At 48.9% G+C, this 26,460-nt stretch overlaps 1 protein-coding gene across 1 annotated transcript in view; it reads left to right on the forward strand.

Annotated features, from left to right (window-relative positions):
• Window positions 1–12,009: 12,009 nt before the first annotated feature.
• Window positions 12,010–26,460, forward strand: part of Spata21 (spermatogenesis associated 21) — a 26,057-nt gene continuing 11,606 nt past the window's right edge. Inside the window, 8 exon segments of the mRNA XM_029558419.1 lie at window positions 12,010–12,059; window positions 13,522–14,079; window positions 14,593–14,620; window positions 14,622–14,689; window positions 18,427–18,563; window positions 20,841–20,912; window positions 21,024–21,112; window positions 21,114–21,151. Of these exon segments, the coding sequence (XP_029414279.1) occupies window positions 12,010–12,059; window positions 13,522–14,079; window positions 14,593–14,620; window positions 14,622–14,689; window positions 18,427–18,563; window positions 20,841–20,912; window positions 21,024–21,112; window positions 21,114–21,151 (1,040 nt within the window).

Here is a 26,460-nt window from a genome sequence, read left to right on the forward strand (position 1 = left end):
AGTTCAAGGCCAGCCTGGTCTACATAGTGAGTTCCAGGACAGCTGGAGCTACAGGGAGACCCTGCCTCAAAAAGACCAAAAAATAAAAATAAAAATAATAAATAAACGAAGCATGGTGGCGCATGCCTGTAGTCCCAACACTTGGGAGGCAGAGGCAGGCAGATCTCTGAGAGTTCAAGGCCAGCCTGGTCTACATAGTGAGTTCCAGGCCAGCTGGGGCTACAGGGAGACCTTGTCTCAAAAAGACCAAAAAATAATAATAGTAATAATTTTTTTAAATGTACACTAATATTTTAAAGGCTCTGAGATGTCCTGAAAGATACAGAGTTTCATTTGGATGAAGCCAGCATTCTGTTACCCCTCAAAGCTCATGCACCCCTCAGGCAACCATGTTGAGGATGCAGCACCCCTGGGGAGACAGTGCTACAGGGAAGGGACAGAGACCTGGTGCTGGGCAGGTGTCTCGACCTTGTAGAGTTTCCTCTTCCTCGGGTGGATTGTGAAAATTAGGGAATTGTGTATGGTCTTGCTGCATGGGTTGGGTGCTGGTTAAATATTGACCCTTCCTGGCCAGTCTAGCCCTGCTTCTTCCTTGAGCCTGGGTCCTCTCATCCCAGACTCCAGGTGCCCTGCTAACGCAGCAGTACGTAACTGGGACTGGTGAGGGCTTGACTGGATTTCTCTATGGGAGCATCAGCTGATAGCCTTCGACCTTTGTACAACGGACAACAGAAACAGCCAGATACACCTGGAGGTCAGGGCTAAGACTCCAGGGGTCCAACCAAGTCCTGCCGAGGCTCCAGGGGTCCAACCAAGTCCTGCCGAGACTCCAGGGGTCCAACCAAGTCCTGCCAAGACTCCAGGGGTCCAACCATGTCCTGCAGAGACTCCAGGGGTCCAACCAAGTCCTGCTGAGGCTCCAGGGGTCCAACCAAGTCCTGCACCGAGGGCCCCCGGGCCCCACCCAAGTCCTGCCGAGGCTCCAGGGGCCCACCCAAGTCCTGCCGAGGCTCCAGGGGTCCAACCAAGTCCTGCCGAGACTCCAGGGGTCCAACCAAGTCCTGCCGAGACTCCAGGGGTCCAACCAAGTCCTGCAGAGACTCGAGGGGTCCAACCAAGTCCTGCCGAGACTCCAGGAGTCCAACTAAGTCCTGCCAAGACTCCAGGGGTCCAACCAAGTCCTGCAGAGATTCTAGGAATTCAACCAAGTCCTGCTTTGGGTTCCACCAGAAAGAAGGTTGATGAGGAGCCCACAGTATCAGGAGTCAGCCAGGTGGGGGGACCTGTACCTCCAGTTCTGACCCCCTCTTCTTAGCTGGCCTCTTCCCTTTCATTTCCTTCCTTGTTTCCTTTCTCCCTCCCTCCCTTCCTTCCTCCCTCTTTCTCCTTTCCTCTCCCTCCCTCCTTCCCTCCTTCCCTTCCTTTGTTTCTTTGCTGTTTGAGAGGTTTTTTGTGGGTCTTTTTTTTTAAGCAGGATCTCATGTAGCCCAGGCTGGCCTCAAACTCACTATGTAGCTAAGAATGACTTTGAACTCCTGGTCTTTCTGCTTCCACTTTCCAAATGCTGGCATTGCAGGCATTTACCACTATGCCTGTTTTTTTTTTTTTTTTTTTTTCCTTCCCAAGTCAGAAATTATTATGTAGCCCAGGCTGAATTTTGAACGTCTTTTAGCCTGAGACTCTGGTGGCTCATGCCTATAACCTTAGCACTTGGAAGGTGAGATAACAGAAGAACCATAAGTTCAAGGTCAGCCTAGCCTACATTGCAAGTTCTGAATCAGTCTGGGCTGGGCACCGGGTGATACTGCTGTGCTCTGAACTCTGGCCTTTTCACTTTCTCTTCCATCCAGTCCCCCAGCCTACACATTTAGGACAGATCTTTCCTTTTTTGCCCAGTCCTCTCTGGAAACACCTTCCTGTTAAGGTTCAGATAGCCCCGCCCCCTCACCAACAGGGTCTCATGGACTTCTCAAGCTCCTGAGAAAAGGGAACTGAGTTGATAAGCACCTTGGTCTTTGAAGTCAAGAGAAGCAGACTTTTCTCCACTGTTTGGCCAACACGGCAGGCTTCCCCTTTGATCTCTAAAGAGGGCAGGTTTTAACAGTCCCACTCCACCCCCCCCCACCAACTTAAAAAAAAATACATCTTCCCACCTTCTGCAGGAAGCAGAAGCCTCCCCCTTTAAAAGACCCCAGCTCATGACCTGGGCAGATATTTTCCCTGTCCGGAAGAGAATCTGTCCCTTGTGTTCCTTTGCTAATAAACTCTGCTTTCTCCTGATCAACCCTATTTGTCATACACCCAGGGGTGTCTTTTACTAATCTCTTCTCCATCCAGTCAAACTGACACCCAAACACATCTCTCACCCAGAACATCCCACTGATTCCCAACAGTATCACCATACTATGACTCCAGCAAGCGGTGAATCCATTGGGGAAGGCAGAGCCTTTGTGATCCAATCACTTCCCCAGGACCAACCAGGTGGCAACCAGGCCCCCAACACATGAGCTTGCAGGGGACATCACACTCAGACCATACTAGACCTGTCTTGGAAGAAAGCTAGGCAAATATTCTAGGCTTCCTTCACCTGCCTATTCATTTCCTGAACAAGCCAACTTGGGGGTCCCAATCTTGCTAATTACCTGTGTGATTTTGGGATGTCTCTGGACCCCTTTGAGCCTCACTGTTTGATATGTGCCATGGTAAGGACTATGTGGGTTAAGCCTGTTGAGGTTCTGCCTTGTGGTAGGTACCCATTAGGATTGGTACCTATTAGAATCTTTCATTAGAACAGTGTTGTCCATCGATGAATGGGCTATTTGATGGTTTACTGACTGCTGAGGCTGGGAGCTGAGTCTAAGTTACTGGCTTAAGGATATCTATTTGGCAAGTGATAGAACAAGCTGGTGATTGAAAACTTGAAATATGACAGGTGTGGTGGCACTGGCCTTTAATCTCAGCAGAGGCAGGCAGATCTGTAACCAGGGTTATACAATGAGACCTTGTTTTCTCCACCCCCCAAAAAAGAAAAAGAATCCAGGGGTACTGGGCTGATGTTAGCCTGGATTATACAGAACAACCCTTGTCTCAGAAAACTAAAATCCAGCAGCTGGGCTTTGGGTGGTGGCAAAGGGACAGACATCTCTCCATGTCCACTGGTTATTCTCCCAAACAATCCCTTTGGTTCAATGCTAGTCTGCACTCATTTTATGCCAGAGTTGGTAGGATTGAGTGGCTGGGCCAGTCTGGGCTGGACCCATCTCTTGCTCAGCCTCTTGGTCTCTCCAGCAACTTCCCTACTAGACACAGGGGTTTCCCTGTCTCTAAGGCCAGGAGGATGGGCTGGGAGGAGTAGGAGACTGTTAGGGAAAGAGGAATTTACTGCTTGTTTGAATTTACTGCTTGTCTGAATTTACTGCTTGAATTTACTTGTTTGAATTTACTGCTTGTAACCAATTAACTCAACTGGAGACACAGACATCCGGAGATAGGGGCAAGTGCTACAGCCCCCGGAGCCTGACCTGTCTGATCCGTGTCATGTCACGTAGGCATGTCTGCTTACACAATATAACAGGGAAGGGTCGTGCCAGGCACATACCACCCATCCCTCCCCGATTGAGACACCTGAAGGGAGTTGTAACATTTTTCTTGTTTTGAAGTTATTGGTTTGTGAAATGCTTGCTTTGAAACTATTGGTTGTATAAACTCAGGCTTTTGTGTAACGGTTGTGGGAGCCTATATAATCTTTACCTGAAATTGCCTCAGGGTTGATTGCTCTAACCAGACCTGCATGTCTTAGAAGGACAGTCGGCCCCAGCTAGCTGGTTTAATAAAACTCTGCTTGATTTTTGCATCTCCATACTCGTGCATTTGTTCTCCTGAAGAGACCCACTGAGTCACGGACCCTAACAGAGACCAACCCCAGCACCCGGCTCCAAGCCAGCCCTTGAGCCAGCCCAAGCACATCTCTGTTTCAGGTGGAATCTGCAGAGGCCAAGGAAATGGACAGTGAGACACAGCCTGTAGCTCCCGGAGGATCAGAGAGGGAGCTGAGTCACACAGAATCACCCAGGAGGGGCCAGGGGAGCTCCAGGCCCAGGAGCAGAAGCCCCTACAAAGACTGGGGTGAGTTGGGGGGCTTTCTAGAGAAGGGGATCTGAAGAGAACTGAGCTCCCAGGCAAGGAAGATCTAGCCAAATGCATGGCTCTGTGCTTCCCTCCCTCCCTCTCTCTCTTCCTTCCTTCCTTTTCCTCCCTCCCTCCCTTCTCTCCTCTGCCTCCTCCTCCTCACCCTCTCTCTTTCTCTCTCTCTCTCTCTCCCTCTCTCTCTCTCCCTCCCTCCCTCCCTTCCCCTATGGATCAAACCGAGGACCTTGCACATGCTAGGCAAACGCTCTCCCACTGAGCTATACCCTGGCCCTGTACCTCTCTTTCAGAGCACCAATCATACTAAAAAATTATTTATGTTCATCTTTTGTCTGAGCTCTCCCACCAGGCCACAAACTTTCGCATGTCTTGTTCAAGGGGCTTTTATGTCTCTTGTTCCCTCATGCCTGGTGCTCTGCCTGGCACATGCATAGTAGTTACTAAGTAAACATTTATTCACTAAGCCAATAGAAAAATGAACAAAAACAGATCAGTGGGCTGGGCCTGGTGGCTCACGCTTGTAATACAAACACTTGGGAGTTGGAGACCGAAGGACTGGTTGTTTAAGGCCAGCCTCAGCTACATAGTTCCAGGCTCGATTAAGCTGCATGGGACCTTACCTCAAAAAAGCAAAAATGAGTAAAATAATAATAACATAGATTAAACTTACACCATAGGGCCATTGAGAGGCACCATGGGTAAAGGCACCTGCCACCATACCTAATAAATTGACTTCAATCCCCGGGACTCACGTGGTAGGAGAGTCACATGGTAGGAGACAACCAACTCCTGAAAGTTGTCCTCTGACCTCTGTGTGCACTTTGGCATGTGTGTGTCCACAGACAGACAGATGATAGATAGATGATAGATAGATAGATAGATAGATAGAAAACTGCAAAGAATGTAAGACTGGCAAGATGGTTCAGAGGACAGGGGTTAGGATTAGGGTTGCTGCCGATCCTGATGATCAGAGTTCAATCCCCAGAACCCACATGGTACAAGGAGAAAAATGACTCCTGAGAATTGTCCTCTGACCTCCACATGCACACTGTGGCTTGTCCGCACCCCACACAGACATAAAATAAATAATGCTAACTTTAAAAAAGAATTATACATTTGTGTATGTGTGTGTGTGTGTGTGTGTGTGTGTGTGTGTGTGTGTGTACTTGTACGAGATCAGAGGACAACTTGCAGGGTCAGCTCGCTCCTTCCACCATATTCCAGGGCACCCAACTCAATTTCTCAGGTCGGAGTGGTCAGGTTGAGGGCACTGAATCCCTTGGAGCTGGAGTTACATGCATGTGTGAGTTGCCCGATATGGGTGCTAGGATCCAAACTCCAGTCCTCTGATAGAACAGTAAGCTCTCACTGCCACTAACCACTAAACATCTCTCCAGACCCCTAAAAAAAAATTTTTTTAGAATGCCGGGTGTGCTTGTGCACGCCTTTAATCCCAGCACTTGGGAGGCAGAGGAAGGTGGATCTCTGTGAGTTCAAGGCCAGCCTGGTCTACATAGTGAACTCCAGGCCATCTGGGGCTATAGGGAGACCCTGTCTCAAAAAGACCAAAAAAAAAAAAAACCCCAAAAAACCAAAAACAAAAAACTAGAGAGACCCAGATTCAAATCCTACACACTGTCTTTTATTTTTTTGGTCTTTTTGAAACAGGGTTTTCTGGAACTTACTATGTAGACCAGGCTGGCCGTGAACTCTGAGATCTGCCTGCCTCTGCCTCCCAAGTGCTGGGACTACAGGCGTGTGCCACCATGCCCGGCCTACACACTGTCTTTAGCTTTATGGCCCTGGGCTCAGGTCTCAACCTTTCTGAATCCCAGTTCCCTCTGCTTTTTCTATTTTTCATTTCATTTTATTTACTTTTTATTTGTGTGTGTGCGTGATAGATGTCTGTGGGTACACAGGTGTCACAGCACACATGTAGAGATCAGAGGGTAACTCATTGGTATCTCTTCTCTGCTAATGTCACAGGATTCTCGAGGATTGTCAGGTTGTCAAGTGAGTGCCTTGACCTTGCTTTGTATTTTGGTATGTGTGTGTATCTGTGTTACTGGGGATTGAAACCAGGGCCTTGTGCATGCCAGGCAAGCACTGTACCAACTGGACTATTTCAGCAGCCCAACAGGAAGCTGGCTAGTTCTTCATTCCTTCATTCATTATTCATTCTCTCTTATTTTGGTTGTGATGAGGGAGGTAAGACAGGATCTGATGCAACCCAGGCTGATCTCAAACTCACTATGTAATTGAGACTGGGTTTCAACTCCTGATCTTCCCATCTTTACCTCTGCCCTTAGTACTGGGATTACATGCATGAATGACCTGTCTCTGTCTCTCTCTCCTTCTCTCCTTCGTCTCTCTCTCTTTCTGAAAAGCATTAAATACTACTAAAAGAGTTAAATTGTAGCCACTCTCAACATCTACATCAAAGTGTCTGTGACTTGGGAAGTTTGTGTCAGTCCTTTATTCACTTTCATACACTGAGTATGCACCTGTGGTGTACCTAGCTCTGGGCAGGTGCTCTGGAGGAAGTGTTAGACTAAAAAACAGCACCCAGGCTGGGGCGAGGTGTCCTTTTTCTGTTCGCTTCACAAGGAATCAGCCATCTTGGGCAACCCAAGAAGGGCCAAGGGAGCCTCAAACTGGCCAGGAGCAAGCCCAGCCTGGTGGGGAGCTGCAGTCGTCACCTTCCAATCCGTATGTGACCCCTGGAATGTTGCCACAGCCAGGCTTGCAGACTGAGGACCAGCAAGAAAGATGGCCCAATGCAGGGACTGCAGAGAATCAGCCCCCTGAGAGCTGCCAGGTAACCCCAGAAGATCGGGGGTCCATGGGGAGCAAAGGAGCCAGCTCCCTTTCCCCCGAATACAGATGTGCATGTTATGTGCTCCTCTCTGTGCCCTGGAGCTGGCAGACGGTCTATGCGTGTCACTGGGCTACTCCAGGAGCCCTCATGAAAGTTTTCTTTAAGTCTTGGTTCCAAGAAGCCTATGTGTCCTGGGTGCTGGTGGCAGGGCAGGGTGAGAGTTCTGTGCACAGACAGTGCTGGGATGCATTGGGTTTAAGCAAGTGGATATAGGCATCTGTGCTCCAGAATGTGCTAGAAGCGGTTGAGCCTTTGGAAGGCATGTAGACTTTACAGAGCTTATTTAACTAGAACATCATTTCATTTCTTTTATTTTTTCTTATTTCTACATTCATTTACAAAGAAATGTTGAAACATAGCTCAGCACAACGGTATTAGTGACTTTTCTGTTGCTGCGATAAAACACCAAGACAATTTATAAAGGGAAGAGTTTATTGGGCTTACGGTTCCAGAGGCATAAGAGTCCATCATGGCAGGGAGGCGTGGCAGGAGGCAGTGGCAGTGGAAAGCTGAAAGCTCACATCTTCAATCAACACAGGAAGCAGAGAGGGGGGAAAGTGGGACAAGGCTGTAAATTCTCAAAGTCGCCCCTCCATAGCTTCTCCAGCAGGGCCACACCTCCTAAACCTCCACAAATAGTGCCACTAACTGGGGACCAAGTGTTCAAATATTTGAGCCTATGGAGGATGACATTTCTTATTCAATCCAGCACAACATTCTTAGTTTTCTTCATAGTGAAGAATCCTCCCCCCAGATCATCGTCTTCAATGTCCTCCTCCCCACCTCCCCGTCCCCGTTCCCTCCCTGTCCCCTCCCCGTCCTGCTCCCCTCCCTTTTCCTCCTCCTCCTTCTTTGGCAAGGTCTCACTATATATCCCTGACTGGCCTGGAACTCCCTATGTAGACCAGGCTGGCCTTGAACTCACAGGGATCTGCCTGCCTCTGCCTCCTGAGTGTTGGGATTAAAATCATATTTCTCTCTCTCTCTCTCTCTCTCTCTCTCTCTCTCTCTCTCTCTCTCTCTTTCTCTCTCGTTTTTTGAGACAGGGTCTCTTGTAGACCCACTGGCCTGCAACTCATTATGCAGACCAGGCCTACCCTGATCTCACAGAGATCCACCTTCTTCTGCCTCCTGAGTGCTGGTATTAAAGACATGTGCCACTACACCTGGCAAAAAAAGAATTTTTTTAAAGAAAACAGACGTCTACAACTTTCCAACCCCATCCCTACACCCTTCCCCGTTGCTTTTACTGATCTCCCACCCCCAAGCAATGCTGATAATCACTATAGATTGGCTGGAGTTTGCATAAATGGTGAATATTTTTATAAAGGTTTTTATTTGTGTGGGGGGGGAGGGGGAGAGAGAGAGAGAGAGAGAGGGAGAGAGAATATGTCAGTATGTGCAGGTACCCTCAGAAGAGCTGGAACTAGAGTTACAGGTGGTTGTAAGCCACCTATGGGTGCTAAGACCCAACCCAAATCCAGGTCCTCTGCAAGAGCAGTATGCGCTCTTAGCTGCTGAGCCATCTCTCCAGCCCTGGTGTACATTCTGTTTGAATGGCTTCTTTTCCTTAGCATGCTTACTCTGATGATCATTTCTTACTGTGTCTATCAGAATGTGTATGTGTATATGTGTGTGGGGGGGGTGCGCACATGTAAGTGCGGGTGTCCTCAGTGGCCAGGGGCATTAGATGTCCTGGAGCTGGAGTTACAGGCAGTTGTGAGTTGCCTGGTATGGGTGCTGGAAACTAAGCCCAGATCCTCTGCAAAAGCTGAAGTAAGTGCTCATAGCCACTGAGCCATCTCTCCAGCCCCTAAGATTTGATGTTTAAGTTTAGCCTCCATTTTGAGTTAGGTTTTTTTTATGTGGTGTGAGTTTGGGATTAAGGTTTTTGTTGTTGGTTTTTGTTTGTTTTTTCAATGTGGCTGTTCAATTATTCCAGCATCATTCCTTAAAATCTACCTTTTTTTTCCAATGAATTTTCATTTTTGCAATTGACCATATCTGTGTGAGTCAAAGTCTAGAATCAACTCCCTCCCCCTTCAGCACTAGAGATTGAATTGAGGTCTCCATTGAAGCTTGGTGAACACTCTTCCACTAAGCTACTCCCACAGTCCTGTTTTGTCCCATTCATTTCTCTATGCTTATTCTAACACCACACTATCTTGATTATAGTTGATTTCTAATACATTTGGAAACCAGTTAGTGTAAGTCCCCCATTGGAGGAGCATGTAAAGTGCTTTCCTCTGAAACACCCCTCGGGATGTCAAAGGATGGTTCTTCCTCAGAAGACATCTTCTTGCTTTCCCAGACTCTCATTCCCCTCACTGAGGGAAGCACAGATCATGATTTGGAAAAGCCATGCACCGTGCACAGCTGGGAAGAGCCACCGGGGGATGATACCCCCAGTGAGGCAGGCCTCCTACAGGACAGGCCACAGGAGGTTTTGCCAGAGCCCTGCCCAGGGGCACATGAGGACAGCTCTCCGAAGGCAGTGCCATCGCCACCCATGGCAACAGCAGAAAAGGTGGTCCCCCCCCTTTGCCATCCATGCCAGGACCTTGAACACCCAAAGAGAGGTAAGCCATCCTCCAGGGCCCCCTTGCCCTGCTGCCTGTTCCCAGAGGTGGCTCTTGATCTAAGTACCACTCAAGGTATGTCCGGGGAAATAGCTCAATTGGTAAAGTGCCAAAGCCTCTTCCTCCACTAGTAAGTAGTGGGGATGGGGATGTGTGTGGTGGGTGGAGACAGAAATGGGGAAGGTATTTTTATTTTTATTTTTTTGTCTTTTTGTGACAGGGTCTCCCTGTAGCCCCAGCTGTCCTAGAACTCGCTATATAGACCAGGCTGGCCTCGAACTCAGAGATCCGCCTGCCTCTGCCTCCCAAGTGCTGGGATTAAAGGCGTGCGCCACCACGCCCAGCGGGAAGGTATTTTAAGTCACATTGGGGAAGGTCAGAGTGTAAAACTGTGTGACCATGTTACACATGTACATGTGTTTTTATTTTTTTTAATTTAAATTATATTTATTACTTATTTATTGTGTATATTTTCACATTCCACAGCACACCTATGGAAGTTCTTTCCTTCCTCTCTGTGAGTCTTGGGGGACTGAACTCAGGTTGTCAGGCTTGACAATGTCAGTTCATAGTAGGAGAGAACCAACTCCCATTAAATTGTTCTCTGGCCTCCACATGTGTGCTGTGGCACATGCATGCCTGCTCTCATATGCACACACAATTCACACAAATAAATAAATACAATTTTTTTAAAAGCCCAGAGAGGGGGCTGGAGAGATGGCTCGGAGGTTAAGAACACTGGTTGTTATTGAAGAAACCCTAGTTCAAATCCCAGCACCCACATGGCAGCTAACAACTATCTGTAACTCCAGTTCCAGGGGATCTCAGCCTCTTCTGACCTCCGAGGGCATTGCACAACACGGGTGCACTTACCTACTTGCAGGCAATACACACATACACATAAAATAAGAATAAATAAATAAAAAATTAAAAAAAAAACCACAGAGGTTCAGTGGGTAAAAGAGCTTGTGTTCCATCCTGACAACCTGAGACCCATATGGTGGAAAGACAGAACCAACTCCCCAAATTGTGGCATGGAAGTGTCCCCCTAACTCTCTCCCTCCGCAAAATTACTATGAAGCTGTGACATGGTGTCTCCTCTCTCCTTCCCCATGCAGTCCTCCCCAGGCTCAGGTGACTCCCCTCTCCTTCCCTGAAGGATTGCATCCAGTTCCTCTCATGACTCCCAAACCTGAATCTCCACACCAGGCTTTGCCTTGAAATTCCAGGCTCTAACATCCAGCTACTAGACCGGGCAACTGAACAAGGCCAGGGCAGAACCTCGTATTCCCCACTTCCTATCTGTCCCAGTCTTCAGCTTAGCAAACCATCCCTCCCTTCCACCTAGAGAGATTCATGCCAATCAGCTCATAATCACTTCTGATGCCTCTCATCTCGCCAGTCCCTTCACACTCAGTACGAAAACAGTCCCTCCATGCTCTACCTACAAAGCCAGTCCAGAATGCATCCTTTCCCAACCCCTGCCACCGCAGTCCAGGCTTCATTCTTGTAGAATAAGACCCCAAATCTGGGCCAGGGTGGTGGCACAAGGGCTACATAGTGAGACCCTGTCTCAGTGAACAAAAACAAGGGGCTGGAAAGATGGCTCAGTGGTTAAGAGCACTTACTGCTCTTCCAGAGGACCTGGGTTCGGTTTCCAGCACCCACATGGTGGCTAACATCCATCCTTAACTCCAGTTCCAGGGGATCTGACGCCCTCTTCTGGCCTTCTTGTGCGCCAGGCACACATGTGGTGCACTTACATCCATGCAGGTAAAGCATTCATATACATAAGCAATAATATTAAAATAAATGAAATCTTAACAAAACCCCTGAAAGACCCCAAATCTTCACCAAAATGCACAGGACTCTGTGTCTAGCTCCTTCATGGATTTCTATCCCATGGATGTGCTGAGCTGATTTCCTCCTTGGGACCTTTGCACACGCCATTCCCCAATGCCTGAAATTCTCCCCTTAGATACTGCCTGGGTTAATTCAACTGAAACGTCACTTTCTCAGTAAAGCCTTTGGCCACTCAATGTCAAGTAGTCTATTGACCTGGGTACCCTGTCACAGATCCTATTTTATTGTCTTTGTATTACTCCTGTCACAATCATATTAATTTGACAACCTATTTGTTATCCATGAAGGTGGCCACTCAGTTAATTCAGTACTCTGTGCCTAAAACAGTGTCCCATGAAGACTAGATGCTTTTCCATCAGTTTATTGAATAAATGAATGGGTGGGAATAATGCCAAGTACGTCTCCAGGTTGATGAGCATTCAGGAGAAACAAGTGTCGTGTGTGTGTGTGTGTGTGTGTGTGTGTGTGTGTGTGCCCTCCTTTTGTCCTCCCTACCTGGCCCGGCCTGGGCTGAATCCTAGGAGAGGAGCAGAACAGGTCCTGATGGAGATGAACCTGGAGGCCCTGCCCACCGAAGCCCAAAATACAGGAAGGTGGGAGGAGGAGTGGATGGTGGGAGATGAGGTCAGAGGATGGTACACCAGATCCTAAAGTCCAGGGTGAAGGTTTGGGAGTCAATGTTAAATTTAATCCAAGCTACTAACACATTTTAGGTAAGGACATAGATGATGTGATGTGAGCTGGAACTCTGTGATTGGAACAGCTGGCTGGGAACTGAACTTGGGTGGGATTCAAGGGCCAGAGACTACGGCAACTGGTCAAGAGATGGTGTCATTGAACGAGGGTGGCCCTGACAGAAGCAGGGTGGAGGAGCCGAGGGTGTCTGTGTGCTTCTGCTCTGGGCACCCCAGACATGCCAGGTACTTAGGGCATTAGGAGGGACAGGGAATTGAGGGCCAGAGGAGGAGATGTGGGGAAAACTGAGTGAGTCATGGCTGGCAGATGGCTTCAAGAGCACAAGTGGACAGGAAGGAGGAAGATAATCTGAGGGTGGACCCTTCCCCACCCAGTTTCCATGGCATCTGAGAATGGAGCTTGTGTCAGGAACTGTGCAGGATTTGGTGGAGCATCGGAGTAGAAAGCGTTCGCAGAAGATAGAGCTGTCATCTGCATCTAATGCCACCAAGAGGTCTGCTCAGGGCGCAGATCTGGCTACAGCTTTGGGGAGGCAGGTGGAAGCCTTGGGGAGATGGGAGCAGATAGAGACAGGACAGTGGATATTTCCAAGGAACCTTGCTCTTTGTCAGAAGCAGAGAACTGGCCAATAGCTGGGAGAATCTGTGGTGTGGGAGTTTGCTGTGGTTTTTTTGTTGTTGTTGTGTTTTTTGTTTTTTAAAAGAAGGAAGCCAGGTATGGTGGCACATGCCTTTAATCTCAGGACTCAAGAGGCAGAGGCAGGCAGATCTCTGTGACTTCCAGGCCAGCCTGTTCCACATAGTGAGTTCCAGGCCAGCTCGGGCTACAGAGAGACCCTGTCTCAAAAAGGAAAAAAAAAAGGAAGAGAGGGCTGTCGTGCAGCGCAGAGGTGCAGGATGTCACTGCATCAGTGAGGCCTTGGGTTTGATCCTCAGCACACGAAAAGGGATGCTGAGGGAGAAATCGATGGAGAAAGTAAAAAGATGCTTTCAGAAGATAGTGCATGGTAAGGCCTGGGCGTTCAGTTTGGAGAAAAGGCTGGTCTGGAGCAGGTGGGCTGGCCTCTAGATAGCCTCTCCCAGAGATGTGGGGGACCAGATGCAGGGGTGGCTGGATTTGCAGAATGAAATAGAAACAGTATTTAAGTGCCCATTATGTGCTGGGTACACTGAGAAGAGGCAAAAACCAGGCAGAAGGGAGGCGAGGTCACTGCAGGCTGTGTAAGCTGTAACGGAAGAAACTGACTCATTGCAGACCACAGCTCCCAGGTGGGAAGTGGTGGGTCGGGGTCACTTATGGGCCAGGATACTGGATGGGGGTATGGAGTGGTACATAGAGATTTGGGGGTACCTCCTCCAGGGCCTTGGAGAAAAAAGGACAGTTTGAGCATCCCCAGAGAGTGAGAGGCAAGAAGCTCTCTAGGAGAGTCTGGCTGGCTGGAGACCTCCCAGATGCCCTCCCCTGCCCTTGGGAGGAGAGGGACATTGCCAAGAGGAGGGAGCTGGACCAATCACAGAAACAGCTGCAGGAGGCCACAGCTACCCAGAGCCCTGGCAATGGTTGGCAGGGCTTCATGAAGTGCTTACTAGAGGTGGAAGAGCAGGAGGAAGCCACCCATCGGAGGACTTTGAAGGGGCAGACCCTGACAGCCCCAAGGTGTCCCAGGACCCTGACTTCCATGTCCACCTCAGGCCCTGTCAACAACTCAGTTGCAACCTCGCCTCTGACCCTGCTGGAGTACCCTACCCCAGCTGCAGCTTCGGCCCTGCTGTGGACCAGGCTGCCGGCCCCTGGGCCAGCCCTGGCCCCTGTGGGACTCCAAGGCTCAGTCTTGTCAGTCCCTACCCAGGACCTGAGCTGAAGATGGCCAGAGCCCTTGACCCAGAATGAGAGAAGCCTGGGCTACACCAAAGCGCGGTAGGCGCCTCCTCCACTAGCCTGCCTCCTGTCTCCAGGGTGGGCCCTGGCATCTCTCTCCATACTCTGGAGCCACTTCCACCAGCCCACCGCCTGACAGGGCCCCACACTCACAGGCTGCCTCCAGTGTGGATCCTGGTATTCCCCAGGTCCTCCTCCTTCCCACCTCTTCCTTCCTTCCTCCTCCTTCTTCCTCCCTCCCTGCCTTCCTTCTTTCTGGTGCTGGGGGTAGAAGCCAGGGCTTGGCACATACTAAGCATGTGCTCTACCCCTGAGCTGCACTCCCAGCCCCCAGAGGCGGCTCAGTTCCTGTAGCTCCCCTGCCTCACTCCTTTGGGTCTGCCTCTTCTTACCACTCTTCTGTCCACCACAGAGCCCCCTCAGGGAAGTTCCCCTAACCTCTGTTGTCCAGGCCTCCTCTCCTCTCCCCATGGGTGGCCTTGACAGGGGTAACAGCAGGCCAGGCAGGCAGGAGGTGGCTACATGCTATCCTGGGCCCATTGTCCCCTGCAGGCCAGAGCCGGAAGAGTGTGGCTTGCTTCTTCAAGCTGTATCAGAACTGGGAGGAGCAGTCTGCAGAGCACCTCACCCTGAAGCAGGAGGAAGGTGAGTCTCTCATACCACTGCCCTGTTGACCCACTGTCCCACCAAGGTATGCAGTGGCCCCAAGGGGGTCATGTGCACTTAGTTTAAGACACAGAAAGGTAGGTGGGCCACAGCCCTCAAGCCCACTCTGTCCAGGGCTCTGTCCCGTCTATTATGTTTTTCTGACCCTAGATGAATAAATGTCTGTCCTTGGCCCCGTTCCTCAGCCTTCCCAGAATGCTCTCACAGGATTCTGTGGCCTGATCCTTGAAGCTTATTCCATTTGGCATTTAAATTCTCTAACCATGGGGGTGAGGGAGCTGAAATAGTAGACGTTTATTTTCTTACAGTTCTGGAGGCTAGAACCCAAGTTCAAGATTCTAGCTGGGCTGGTTTCTCCTGAGACCTCTCTCCCTGGTTTGGAGGTGCTATCTTCTCCTTGTGTCTTCCACAGTCACCTGTGCTCTTGATGTATTTATTTTTATTTTTATATATTTTTTGGTCTTTTTTGAGACAGGGTCTCCCTGTAGCCCCAACTGTCCTGGAACTCACTATGTAGACCAGGCTGGCTTTGAACTCACAGAGATCCACCTGCCTCTGCCTACTGAGTGCTGGGACTAAAGGGGTGTGCCACCAGGCCTGGCCCTATTTTTATAATTTTTAAAAATTTTATTTTATGTGTATGAGTGTATTGCCTGCATGTGAGTGCACCCGGGTTGTGCAGTGCCTCGGAGATCAGAAGAGGACTTCGGATTCCCCTGGAGTTAAGGACGGTCTGTAGCCGCCATGTGGGTGCTGGGAATTGAACCTGGGTCCTCTGCAAGAGCAGTCAGTGCTCTTGACCACCAAGCCATCTCTCCAGCCCTTATTTTTTATTTTTTATTTGAGACAGGTCTCTCTGTAGCCCCAACTGGCCTGGAACTCACTATGTAGACCAAGCTGGCCTTGAACTTACAGAGATCTGCCTGCCTCTGCCTCCCAAGTGCTGGGATTAAAGGCATGCACCACCACACCGGCTTCAGCCCCTATTTTTATAATTTTATCTTATGTGTATGAGTGTATTGTCTACCCATATGTAAGTGCACCTGTGTTGTGCAAAGCCTTTGGAAGCCAGAAGAAGGCATTGGATCCCCCGGAACTGTAGTTACTGATGATTGTTAGCCAACATGTGGGTGCTGGGAACTGAACCCACGTCATCTGCAAGAGCAGTCAGTGCTCTTGATCACTGAGCCATCTCTCCAGTCCTCGATCCCTGGACTCTTGTACACCCAAATTTCCTTTACCTGGTAAAGACACCAGTCAGATTGGATTAGAGCCACCCTAAAGGTCTCTTTTCAACTTAACTAGTTTCCTAGAGGTCCTCACTCCAAATATAGTCACACTCTGAAGACTTCAGGGTTGGGGCTTCCACAGATGAGTTGGGGATGGGACACAGTCCAGCCCATACTAGCCACCCAGATTGTTCAATGGTAGAACCACTGCCAGGCTCTGGACTGGGTTTTGGAGGATTGAGCAAACCGACCGAATTATGTGACAGTTGTGCAGGGTTTTTTATGAGCTGGTGGGTGTTGTTCTGGGCCTTTCCCAGCATCCTTCCTGTTCTCTGCTCTGGTCCTGGACACAGAGGCTCAGCTATAGGCCACATCTCTGCAGACATAAAGACCTGTCTGGTCACCTCACCTCTGAGCCTCAGTTTTTCCATCTTTACAAAGGGAGCGAGCATTCTCCTCCCATGAGATGGAGAAGATCTTTTTAAAAAAATTTTTAGGAGCTGGAGAGATGGCTCAGCTGTTAAGAACACTGGTTGAGCCGGGCGTGGTTGTACACGCCTTTAATCTCAGCACTTGGGAGGCAGAAGCAGGTGGATCTTTGTGAGTTCGAGGCCAGCCTGGTCTACATAGTGAGTTCTAGGACAGCTGGGGCTACAAGAAGACCCTGTCTCAAAAAGACAAAAAAAACCCAAGTTCCATTCCAAAAACACATGTCAACTAACAACTCTGTCTGTAACTCCAGTTCCAGGGGATCCGTGTAACTCCAGTTACGTCCACGGGCATTGCATGACACGGGTGCACTTACCTACATGCAGGCAATACACACATACAAATAAAATAAAAATAATAAATTAAAATTTAAAAAAGAATTTAATTTATTTTTTAAGTGTATAAGTATATTGTCTGCATGTATGTGAGTGCACCCATGTCGTGCAATGCCGCAGAGGTCAGAAGAGGGCTTCGGATTCCCCTGGAACTGGAGTTAAGGATGGTTCGTAGCTGCCATGTGGGTGCTGGGAATCGAACCTGGGTCCTCTGCAAGAGCAGTCAGTGCTCTTAACCACTGAGCCATCTCTCCAGCTCAAATTTATTTTATGTGTATTTTACTTGCATATTATAGGTGTACTATGTGTGTGCCATGCCTGTAGAGGCCAGGAGAGGGCATCAGATCCCCTGGAACTGGAATTAGGGATGGTTGTTACCCACCATGTGTGTGCTGGGAACCAAACCCAGGTCCTCTACAACAGCAGCCAATGCTCTTAACCACTGGAGAACCATTTCTCCAGTCCTTGAATGAGATCTTGACTATCAGGAACTTAGCCCAGAGCCTGGCATGGACCAAAGTGCTTTAACAAGGACTCTACTACTTGCTCTGGGGGCTGCTAAGGAGCTCACCTCCTGACATGCTGAAACCCTGGCCTGGTCTGGGAGCTCCAAGGACAGGGAGAGCAGGGAGCTCCCTGCTCTTTGAATTGCTTTGTCTCTTCACCTAGAGGGTGCTGGGGAGAATGCCTGGAGGAAACACCCCCACTGGGGGTACAGATCAGTTGGTAGAGTGCCTAGCACGCACAGAGCTCTGGGTTTGATCCCCAGCACCACATAAACCAGGCACTTAATCCCAGCACTTGAAAAATGGAGGCAGGAGGAGAATCAAAAGTTCAAGGTCATCCTTAACTACACAGGGAATTGAGGCCAGCCTGGGCTATACGAAACCTGTATCAAAAAAGGGGGAGGGAGGATAGAGAGATGGCTCAGTAGTTAAGAGCACTGGCTTCTCTTGCAGAGGACCTGAGTTCAGTTCCCAGCACCCACATGGCAGCTAACAACAGCCTGTAACTCTAGTTCCAGGGGATCTGATGCCCTCTCTGGCCTCTGCAAGCACTGCATGACACGGGTGCACTTACATGTATGCAGGCAAAACACTCACACACAAAATAAAAATAAATACTTTTTTTTTTTTTTGGTCTTTTTGAGACAGGGTCTCCCTGTAGCCCCAGCTGTCCTGGAACTCACTATGTAGACCAGGCTGGCCTCAAACTCACAGAGATCCTCCTGCCTCTGCCTCCTGAGTGCTGGGATTAGAGGAGTGAGTGGCTAATAAATACTTTTTTTAAAAGGAGGAGGTGCTTGGGAGATGACTCAGTGAGTAAGAGTGCTTGCTGAGCAAGCCTGAGGACCTGAGTTTGAATCCCTGGTACCCACATTAAAAGTCAGGCATTTAATGGCACCCACATTAAAAGCCACACTTACCTATACCCCCAGCACTGGGATGTGGAGACAGGCAGATCCCAGGACCTCATGGGCCAGTCAACCAGCTGAAATGGCAAGTTTCAGGTTTGTGGAACAGGACACCTGACATCCTCTTCTGGCCTCCACATGTGTGTGTGCATCTTTACACACACACACACACACACACACACACACACACACCACATTAAAACAAAGAAATGCAGAAATATCCCACCCTAGTAACTGTGCCCTCCCCTGACAGCCTTCGCAGTTACTTTGAGATCTTCAATGGCCCTGGTGAGGTGGATGCGAGGAGCCTGAAGAACATCCTGCTCCTCATCGGCTTCTCCCTGACACCAGCCCAGGTGGAGGAGGCCCCCATGAGCGCTGATGTCAATGGTGAGTGGGGAGGTTTCTCCTGAGTCCCAGGCAGGGACTGCATCTGCGTGAGGCCTGTTCAGACATGCGGAGCTCCTCACTGGAAGACTCTTTGCTTGGCTCCCAGCTCTGCAATTACAGGCCACACACTCTCATCTCAGCCATGTTGGAACCCAGCTCTGTCTGCATTTTCCTTCTGCAGTGGGTCCCACATATTCTATAACTCCCTGAGCAACCCAAGTGCCACTGTCTGGGGACCCAGAGATGACTGGGACCTACCTCTGCCCAGTGGTATAGGCGTCTCAGGGTCCCTTCCCCTTGGGCGCTCTTTCATCAAGCATTCTTTCATAACCTGCACACTTTACTAGCCGTATAGCTTTGGATAAGTCACTGAATGAAGTGTGTTAAGCCTCAGTTTCCCTTCTGGTAAAATGGAGCTGATAACTCATCAGGCTCCGTAAGATGAAATGAGATGAGTGAGGCAAAGCATGGGGCACAGGCCCTGGGAGTTCCTGTGGAAGGCACTAAGGATAGAGATGTGTAGGCCCTCAAGAGACTCAGACAGTTACTACCCTAGGGAAAGGGTCCGCACAGAGGTTAAACAACACCAATGGAAATAGTTACAGTGGTTCAAGAGAAGGGGTCAGGAAGGAAGGCTTCCTGGAGGAGGTGAGCTCAAGCCATTGGTGCCAGTTTAAGCAGGAGTCAGGCAAAGGGAGAAGGAAGAAGGAGCTTTCTGGGCACAGAAATGATATGAGAGAAGTGAGTGTGAGGTGCTCATACATGGCAGGGTATGGCTAGACACACGGAAAGATGGAACCGTGCAGGACCCTAGGGCTTGACCACTGGATGCCACAACTGTTCTGTCACTGCACAGGTGTGAATCCTCACACATCAAGGACTGACCTCATGGGCTAAGCTGTGGACTGTTGATCTATGAAGCCAAAGGCCCCAGGCTTCAACCCTAGCACCATGGTAAAAAGAACAGAGCTGGCCCAGTTCTGCTGTCATGTAAGCCTGGGCAAGGGCCTTCTTTTCTTGGAACCTCACTCCATCTGTGACTGGGGCTGAGACACCTAACATTCCCACACATGTGCTTTATTTAAGGATTGGATATCATCCAGTTCACTATCAAGCAGGTCAGAGAACACGTGCTGAGCCTTGGGACATGTTGCAGAACAAAACGTGCAGTTGTCTCTCAGAACCTCCATTAAGTTTCAGATGTTGCCTGTGTATGGAGGAAATACAGGGATCGTAGGAGAGTTTGGTGAGGGCTCTGATATGGCCTGGTGTGAACCTCTGAGGAAGGGCAGATGAGAGCTTGTCACCAAGCTTGACAACCTGGGTTTGATCCCTGGGACCCACATGGTGGAAGGAGAGAACTGACTCTTGTAAGATGTCCTCTGACCTCCACATGGATAATACAGCATGCATATTGCATCATTATACACACATAAATGTAATTTTAAAAAATGTTTGAACTTCTGAGGAAGCGTGTAACGGGTAGGAGGTGCAGGGGGTGGTATCTGTGAACAGGGAACAGTGCAAAGACCCTGAGCAGGGAAGAATGTGACCTGCTGAGAGACGTGGAGCTTGGGATGAGGTGAGGCTGTAGACAGGTGTCTGGTGGATGCTAGGGCCTTGAAGCCGAGGTGGGAATCTTGCAGGTACGTAGTTACATGCAGTGATTGACACTTGGCAAGAAGCTGCTAGCTTTTAATGGGCATGCAACCATGCACACAGCCCTGTTTCGGGCATTTTGCTGCAGTTCATCTCCCATGAGATGCATGCTAGGATTGTCCTCATTCTACAGATGAGAAAACTAGAGCTTCCTGGGGTCACATGAATAAAAAGTAGTGGACCTGGGTTTCAGACCCACAGTCCTCTCTCAAGAATGCAAAGGTTCAGTAAGTTCTTATATTCCTACACAGGTAGCTCAGGCTGGCCTGGAACTGGCTATGTAGCTAAGGATGACCTTGAACTCCAGATCCTCCTGTCTCCACCTACCAAAAACTGGGATTACTGGCATGTGCTTCCTCCCCTGGTTTATGCGGTGCTGGGGATGGAAGCCAGTGCTTTGTGTATGCTAGACAAGCATGCTACCAACTGTGCCACATGCCCTGTCCCTGTTCCAATAGCTTCCAAGTCAGGAGATTCTAGCTTCCCACTTCCCCTTTCCACGTTTTTCTGCACTGATTCAGCATTACTGTTGTAATCAGCCCCAGCCATCTGGGGCTGCAGTGCCTGGGCCTCCTTCAGAAGGCCCCTAGCCACCCCACTGCCCCTCTGCCTCTGCAGGTGATGGTCACGTGGACTTCAAAGACTTCCTGGCTGTGATGACAGATACCAAGCGCTTCTTCTGCTCTGTGGGTGAGCAGGGGTGAGCCCAGGGCAGTCAGAGCTGGAAGTGGGACCTGGAGGCTGATGGGGAACATCTGAGGCCACCTAAGAGTAATGGCAGCCACCATTCCATGACCCCAGAACAGAATGTCCTGATGGATATGTCCCCCCTGAACCCCTACACCTTGCTCTTCGAGATCCTCTCTTTCCTAGTGGAGATGCTGGCCTTGCTTTGCTGCTGGAGATGCTTCCCTAGAGGAAATCACGAAGTAAGTGGCGTTGGTTTGCTGTGGATGGAGGGACACAGACATGGAAAGCAGCGTCTAATAGCAGCTGAAGACATCTGAGGGTTAGAACTCTTGGTTGCAAGTCAAACCCAAATAAAACCATTATAGCCAAAGTGGAATATATTAGCTCAAATAACTGGTCAAGGGATTCAGGAATGGCTGGATCTAGGAGACCAGATACCAAGAAAGTTTTATTTCTCCATCTGTCCATCTCAGGGCACTGGCTTCAAGCTCAGCTAGGTGCTCCAAGTAGGAAGGGTGGCAAGGGCAGCCCCTCATTTACACCTTTTTAGCCAGCAGTACAAGAGGAAGTCTTTCACAGGCATAATAATCCTAGAAAAGGAATCTCACATGCCTCCAGGGAGGCTGATGGGTAGGTCAAGAGGGCAGAGCAGGAAGAGAAGGCCAAGGCAAAATCAACAGGACCTTTCCAGGACTAAAAGTGAAGGATGGAGGCAGAAGGCTCAACTGATATCACTGTGTGGGAAGCTCATCTCAGAGGGCCCTTGACCGCTACTTCCTGTCTTAAGCCAGCGTGTTTTATTTATTTAATTAATTTATTTATTCAATTAATTAATTAATTAGTTTATTTAGGTCTTTTTGAGACAGGGTCTCCCTGTAGCCCCAGCTGTCCTGAAACTCACTGTGTAAACCAGGCTGGCCTTGAACTCACAGAGATCCGCCTGCCTCTGCCTCCCGAATACACCACCACACCCAGCAAACCAGCATATTTTAATACTTGCTGTGTAATGTATGCTAGGGGTGCTTGTGGGAGTCAGATGAGGTCAGAATGCAAAAAGCACTTTGTTGACTGATCACCAGAGTTTTTTCAACTGTCTTAGAGGAAACCCCGGGATCTAGTGGGAGGGAGGTGTGAGATACTGCCTGAGTCAAGCAGGCAAGTCACTTTCTGAGCTTGTTTCTGTGAAATGAGGACACATTTCCTTCATTCTCCAGTGCAAGTGACAGCCTAGGAAGACTCAGTGGTGTAAATTCCGGTTTGAACCCAAGTCTGAAGATAGAAGAGTCGTGTTCAGCTGCAAGCCAGGCAGGCAGAATGTTCACTTCTCCGTCAACCTTTTTGTGCAGTGTAGGCCTTCAATGATCTGGGTGAGGGTCTCCCAAACTAGGAAGCACAGCCGTCTTATTCAGTCCAACCATTCAAATGCTGCTCTCATCCTGAAATGTCAAAGACACACCCAGCATGTTTAATCAAATACCTGGGCACCCTATAGCCCAGACAAGTACATACATAAAATTAAGCATCACTTGGGCTTGGTGTAACTTGGTAGGTAGGCACGTGCCTATTTGCGTGCACACAAATCAAACCTATAATCCCAGAATTTGGGAGGTGGAGGCAGGAGGATCAGGATTTCAAGCCCAGCCTGGGCTACTCTAACCTATCTATCACAACAAAACAGACATATGGAATTTTCCCATCTTAGTTTCTTTCCTGTTGCTGTGATAAAATACTCTGACAAAAGCCACTTAAGGGAAAAATGTTTATTTTAACATATAGTTTCAGAGGGACACTGTCCACCACAGCAGGTAAGGCAGGAGCAGGAGGCTGGGCAGTCACAGTGCAGCCACACTCAGGAAGCAGAGTAAATAAGGAAGTGGGGCCAGGCTATAAAGCCTCAAGGCTGCCAACCCCCCAGTGACCCACTTCCTCCAGTGAGGCTGGCTCCACCTTCTGAAGTTTTCTCAACCTTCTCAACCAGTACCACCAGCTGGGGACAAAGTGTTCAAACACATGAGCCTGTTGGGGTGGGGGCTGCATTTTACATCCAAACCACAGCAAACCCTCATTTTAGAAAGTTCCCTCAGGCCCCTTCCCAGTCAGACCCTGAACCCACTGATTGTTTTGCAACTTGACAGAATTGGAAACTAAACTTTGGGGTCTAGCTTTTCTCCTCAGCAGTGTTTTTGAAACCCACCCAGTTTGTTCCTTGTTTGTAGGTAATTGTCACTGTGACCTACCAAAGCCTGCCCGCTGTTCGTGGACCTCTGGGTTGTCTTGTTTTGTAATGACCAAGGCTGCAGTTAACTCTTTTCTACAAGTCTTGCTATGGACCCAGAATTTTGTTTCTCTAGGTAAATATGTAGCCAGCCTGGGCTATACCAAGTGAGCTCCAGGGGGTGTCACTGTAAGAAACTGCTCTCAAATGGTTACGCCCAGAATTCCCAGCAATCTATGAGCATCCTGACTGTCCCAACTCTTGTAAAAAGTTGCTGTTGTCTGTTTTATTTTTGTTCTGGTGAAGGTGTAGATCTGTGTTTTTTTTTGTTGTTGTTGTTTTGCCTGTTTTATCTTTGCTGATTTAGTGAAGGTGAAGACGTTTTCTGTTGCTTTTTGATTTTGCTCACATTTGGTTATAGTTCTGAATATTTCCTTGTTAAGCTTGCCATGTTTTTGTTGTTCTGAGGCATGGTCTCAGATAGTGCAGGCTGGCCCTCATTCTTCTGCTTCAGTCTTCTGCATGCTGGGATTACACATATGAGCCCTCATACCCAGCTTAAAACAGTTGTGTGTGTGTGTGTGTGTGTAGCAAATGCTGTTAGTTGTTTAACCTGGTAGGCTAATTTCATTTTTAAGAAAAGCGGCTGCCAAATACTCAAGGATGAATAACTGTTGTTCTTTTCCTCCCTGTCTTTTTCTTTTTTCTTAAGACAGGATTTCATGTAGCCCAGGCTGGCCTCAAACTGGGTGCATAATCAAGGATGGTCTTGAACTTATGATCCTCCTGCCTGCACCTCCCAAGAGCTGGAATTACAGGTGTGAGCCACCATGCTTCTGCTCTCCTCTTGAGAAATAGAATCGCACTATGTAGCCCAGGATGGCCTCAAGCTCTCAGCAGTTCTTCTGCCTCAGATTCCCAAGTGCTTGGATTATAGGCTCATGTCACCATATTCCTTCCCTTCCCATCCCCTCTCTTCCCTCCCTTCCACTTCCTCTCATCTCTCACTCTGACGGTAGACCAGTAGTTTGTTCTTTACAGAATATTCAGAGACTACAAAAGAGATCTAGCCGGGTGTGGTGGCACATGCCTTTAATCCCAGCACTTGGGAGGCAGAGGCAGGGGGATCGAGGCCAGCCTGGTCTCCATAGTGAATCTAGGACAGGGGGACCCTGTCTCAAAAAGACCCCCCCCCAAAAAAAAGTAAAAAGAGATCTATCTCCAGGGTCAAGATGTAATACAATTAACTCCCCCACACACTTTTGGAGATAGGATCTGTCTGCTGCTCCAGCTAAGCTGGAACCTGTGACCCTATAATATTTGAGATTATATGGACATGTCACTTGACACTGTGTCCAGCTCCTTAAACTCAGTAATTTTATTTTTTTGTCTTTTTGAGAAAGGGTCTCCCTGTAGCCCCAGCTGTCCTGGAACTATGTAGACCAGGCTGGTCTTGAACTCAGAGATCTGCCTGCCTGTAATCCCCAGCACTAGGGAGGTGAAGGCAGGACTTAGCTACATAGTTAGGTTTGAAGCCAGCCTGGGCTATACCAGACTGTCTCAAAAACAAACATAACCCAAGCCAGCTGTTGAAAGCCTTTATCTGTGGTCTGTATTAGGCCTTTCCAGGAGCAATTCTGGCACTTATTTCCCTAACTTCCTGATGACTGAGACTATCTTCACCCTCCTCCTGTTTAGTGCTCCTGTTTTCCAAGGGTACACCATTTTTGGATCGTGCCCAAGTAAAGCTTCCTGAGAAAGGATGCATGGAAGGCAGAATGTCTAGGCCTGTGTACAGCTACCAATGTGTTTATTCTACCCCCCCACTCCCTGGACGGTTTAGCTGGGTATAGAAATTTAATGGGTGTCAGTTAAGGAAAGGGACCCAATAGGCCACTATAGTGCGCGCTGGGCTCTCTGCGCACCCTGGAAACGGCACGGTGGGCCTGGCCATGTCCCGCAGGCTTCTCCGGCGGGCCGCGTCCTGTGGCACCGCGGCTCGCGTCTCTTGGATGCGGCGGCTGGCCGCGGCGGTGGGCGGGTCCCTGTTCGCTGCTTTTTGGTGCTGAAAAGTCCCTCTGCTGCTGAGGTCTACTCAGCCGGTCCCGTCCTTATTTCACCCGTGTACTTTCCTCAGGATGCGAGGTCCACTGGCCACTGAACCATGTGGGAAGAGTACGAGGACGGCGAAAGCTAGGGTGTCCGCAAGTCGGTGACAGAGGAATGCGCCCCCTGGAGAGGCTGGGTCGCTGGTAGTAAGACACAAGACTCAAGACTCGGCTTAGCCCGTGTCACAGCTTTATTAAGTGTAGCTTCAAGTAATCCAGCTCTCTGTGACCCAGCTCTCTGATACTGAAAGACTGGGATATTTATACCATGGGGGTAGTGGTAAAAGCTTTAGCTGATAGATACTTTGTGAGACATTCTATTTGTGTATGGAAGTGGATTTCTGCCATGCTGCCAGACTGTTGACTACCTGAAAAATCACACAGGAAAGCATGGTATTCCTAGAGCCAGAGGCCATGTTTATGTTATGGCATTTGTGGCGGGCACTTCAAAAGGAGAGTCAGGAAAAAAGCCAGGAAGGCACCCTGCTCTCGTGAGCTATCCGGATATGAAGAGACTTCTACTTCACATAACAGAGGCCCCCAACATCTCCTCCTCTTTTGATTTAAATATGAAGAAGTGCCATCGCCAGCCCTAAGAGCCAACTCATTTCATCTCGGGAAAATCCAAGGTTTGATAACTGACCATGACCTGTTTCTTGTAGTGATTTTTAGCAAATAGCAGTAACTGTTCAGCAAAGAAATCTTAAAACAGTGAGCAAGTGCAATACACAGTATTATCAGAGGGCAACAGGGAATAGGAGCCATGCAAAACAAGGAATTGCTAAGCCAAATAGATTACAAAGTTTTGAGAGTGTTAACATTGGTTTTAACAACATTTGATTCATTTACAGAGAAACAGTACTTTTCCCAGTATTACATAGTCTCCATGTTTAACAGTTATCAAGTCCAGTGTTCTTTTGTTGTGAGGCATAGCTTCTGGCGAGAAAGTTCATTTGCTGTTGGAGAAACTCCAGGCTACTAGTCACGAATGTCACTGCTCGGTTCTGCTTGTCTTTAGCCAAAGGCAGGATCAGGTACAGCTTGTTGTCATGGCAACGCCTCCAGCATCCAGTGTAAGTTCGGTCTCTGTCAGCAGGGGGAAGAAGACCTCTCTCTGCTAGCAGCTGCTGGGATGCAATAATTATTATACAAAGGTGGACAAAGAGAAATTAACACAGCGATGTATGCTGTACTGGGGAGGCTTGCTGCTGAAAATGTAACTGAA

The sequence above is a fragment of the Nannospalax galili genome, unplaced genomic scaffold (genome assembly GCF_000622305.1).
Source record: "Nannospalax galili isolate Female #2095 unplaced genomic scaffold, S.galili_v1.0 scaffold548, whole genome shotgun sequence".
NCBI lineage: Eukaryota > Metazoa > Chordata > Mammalia > Rodentia > Spalacidae > Nannospalax > Nannospalax galili.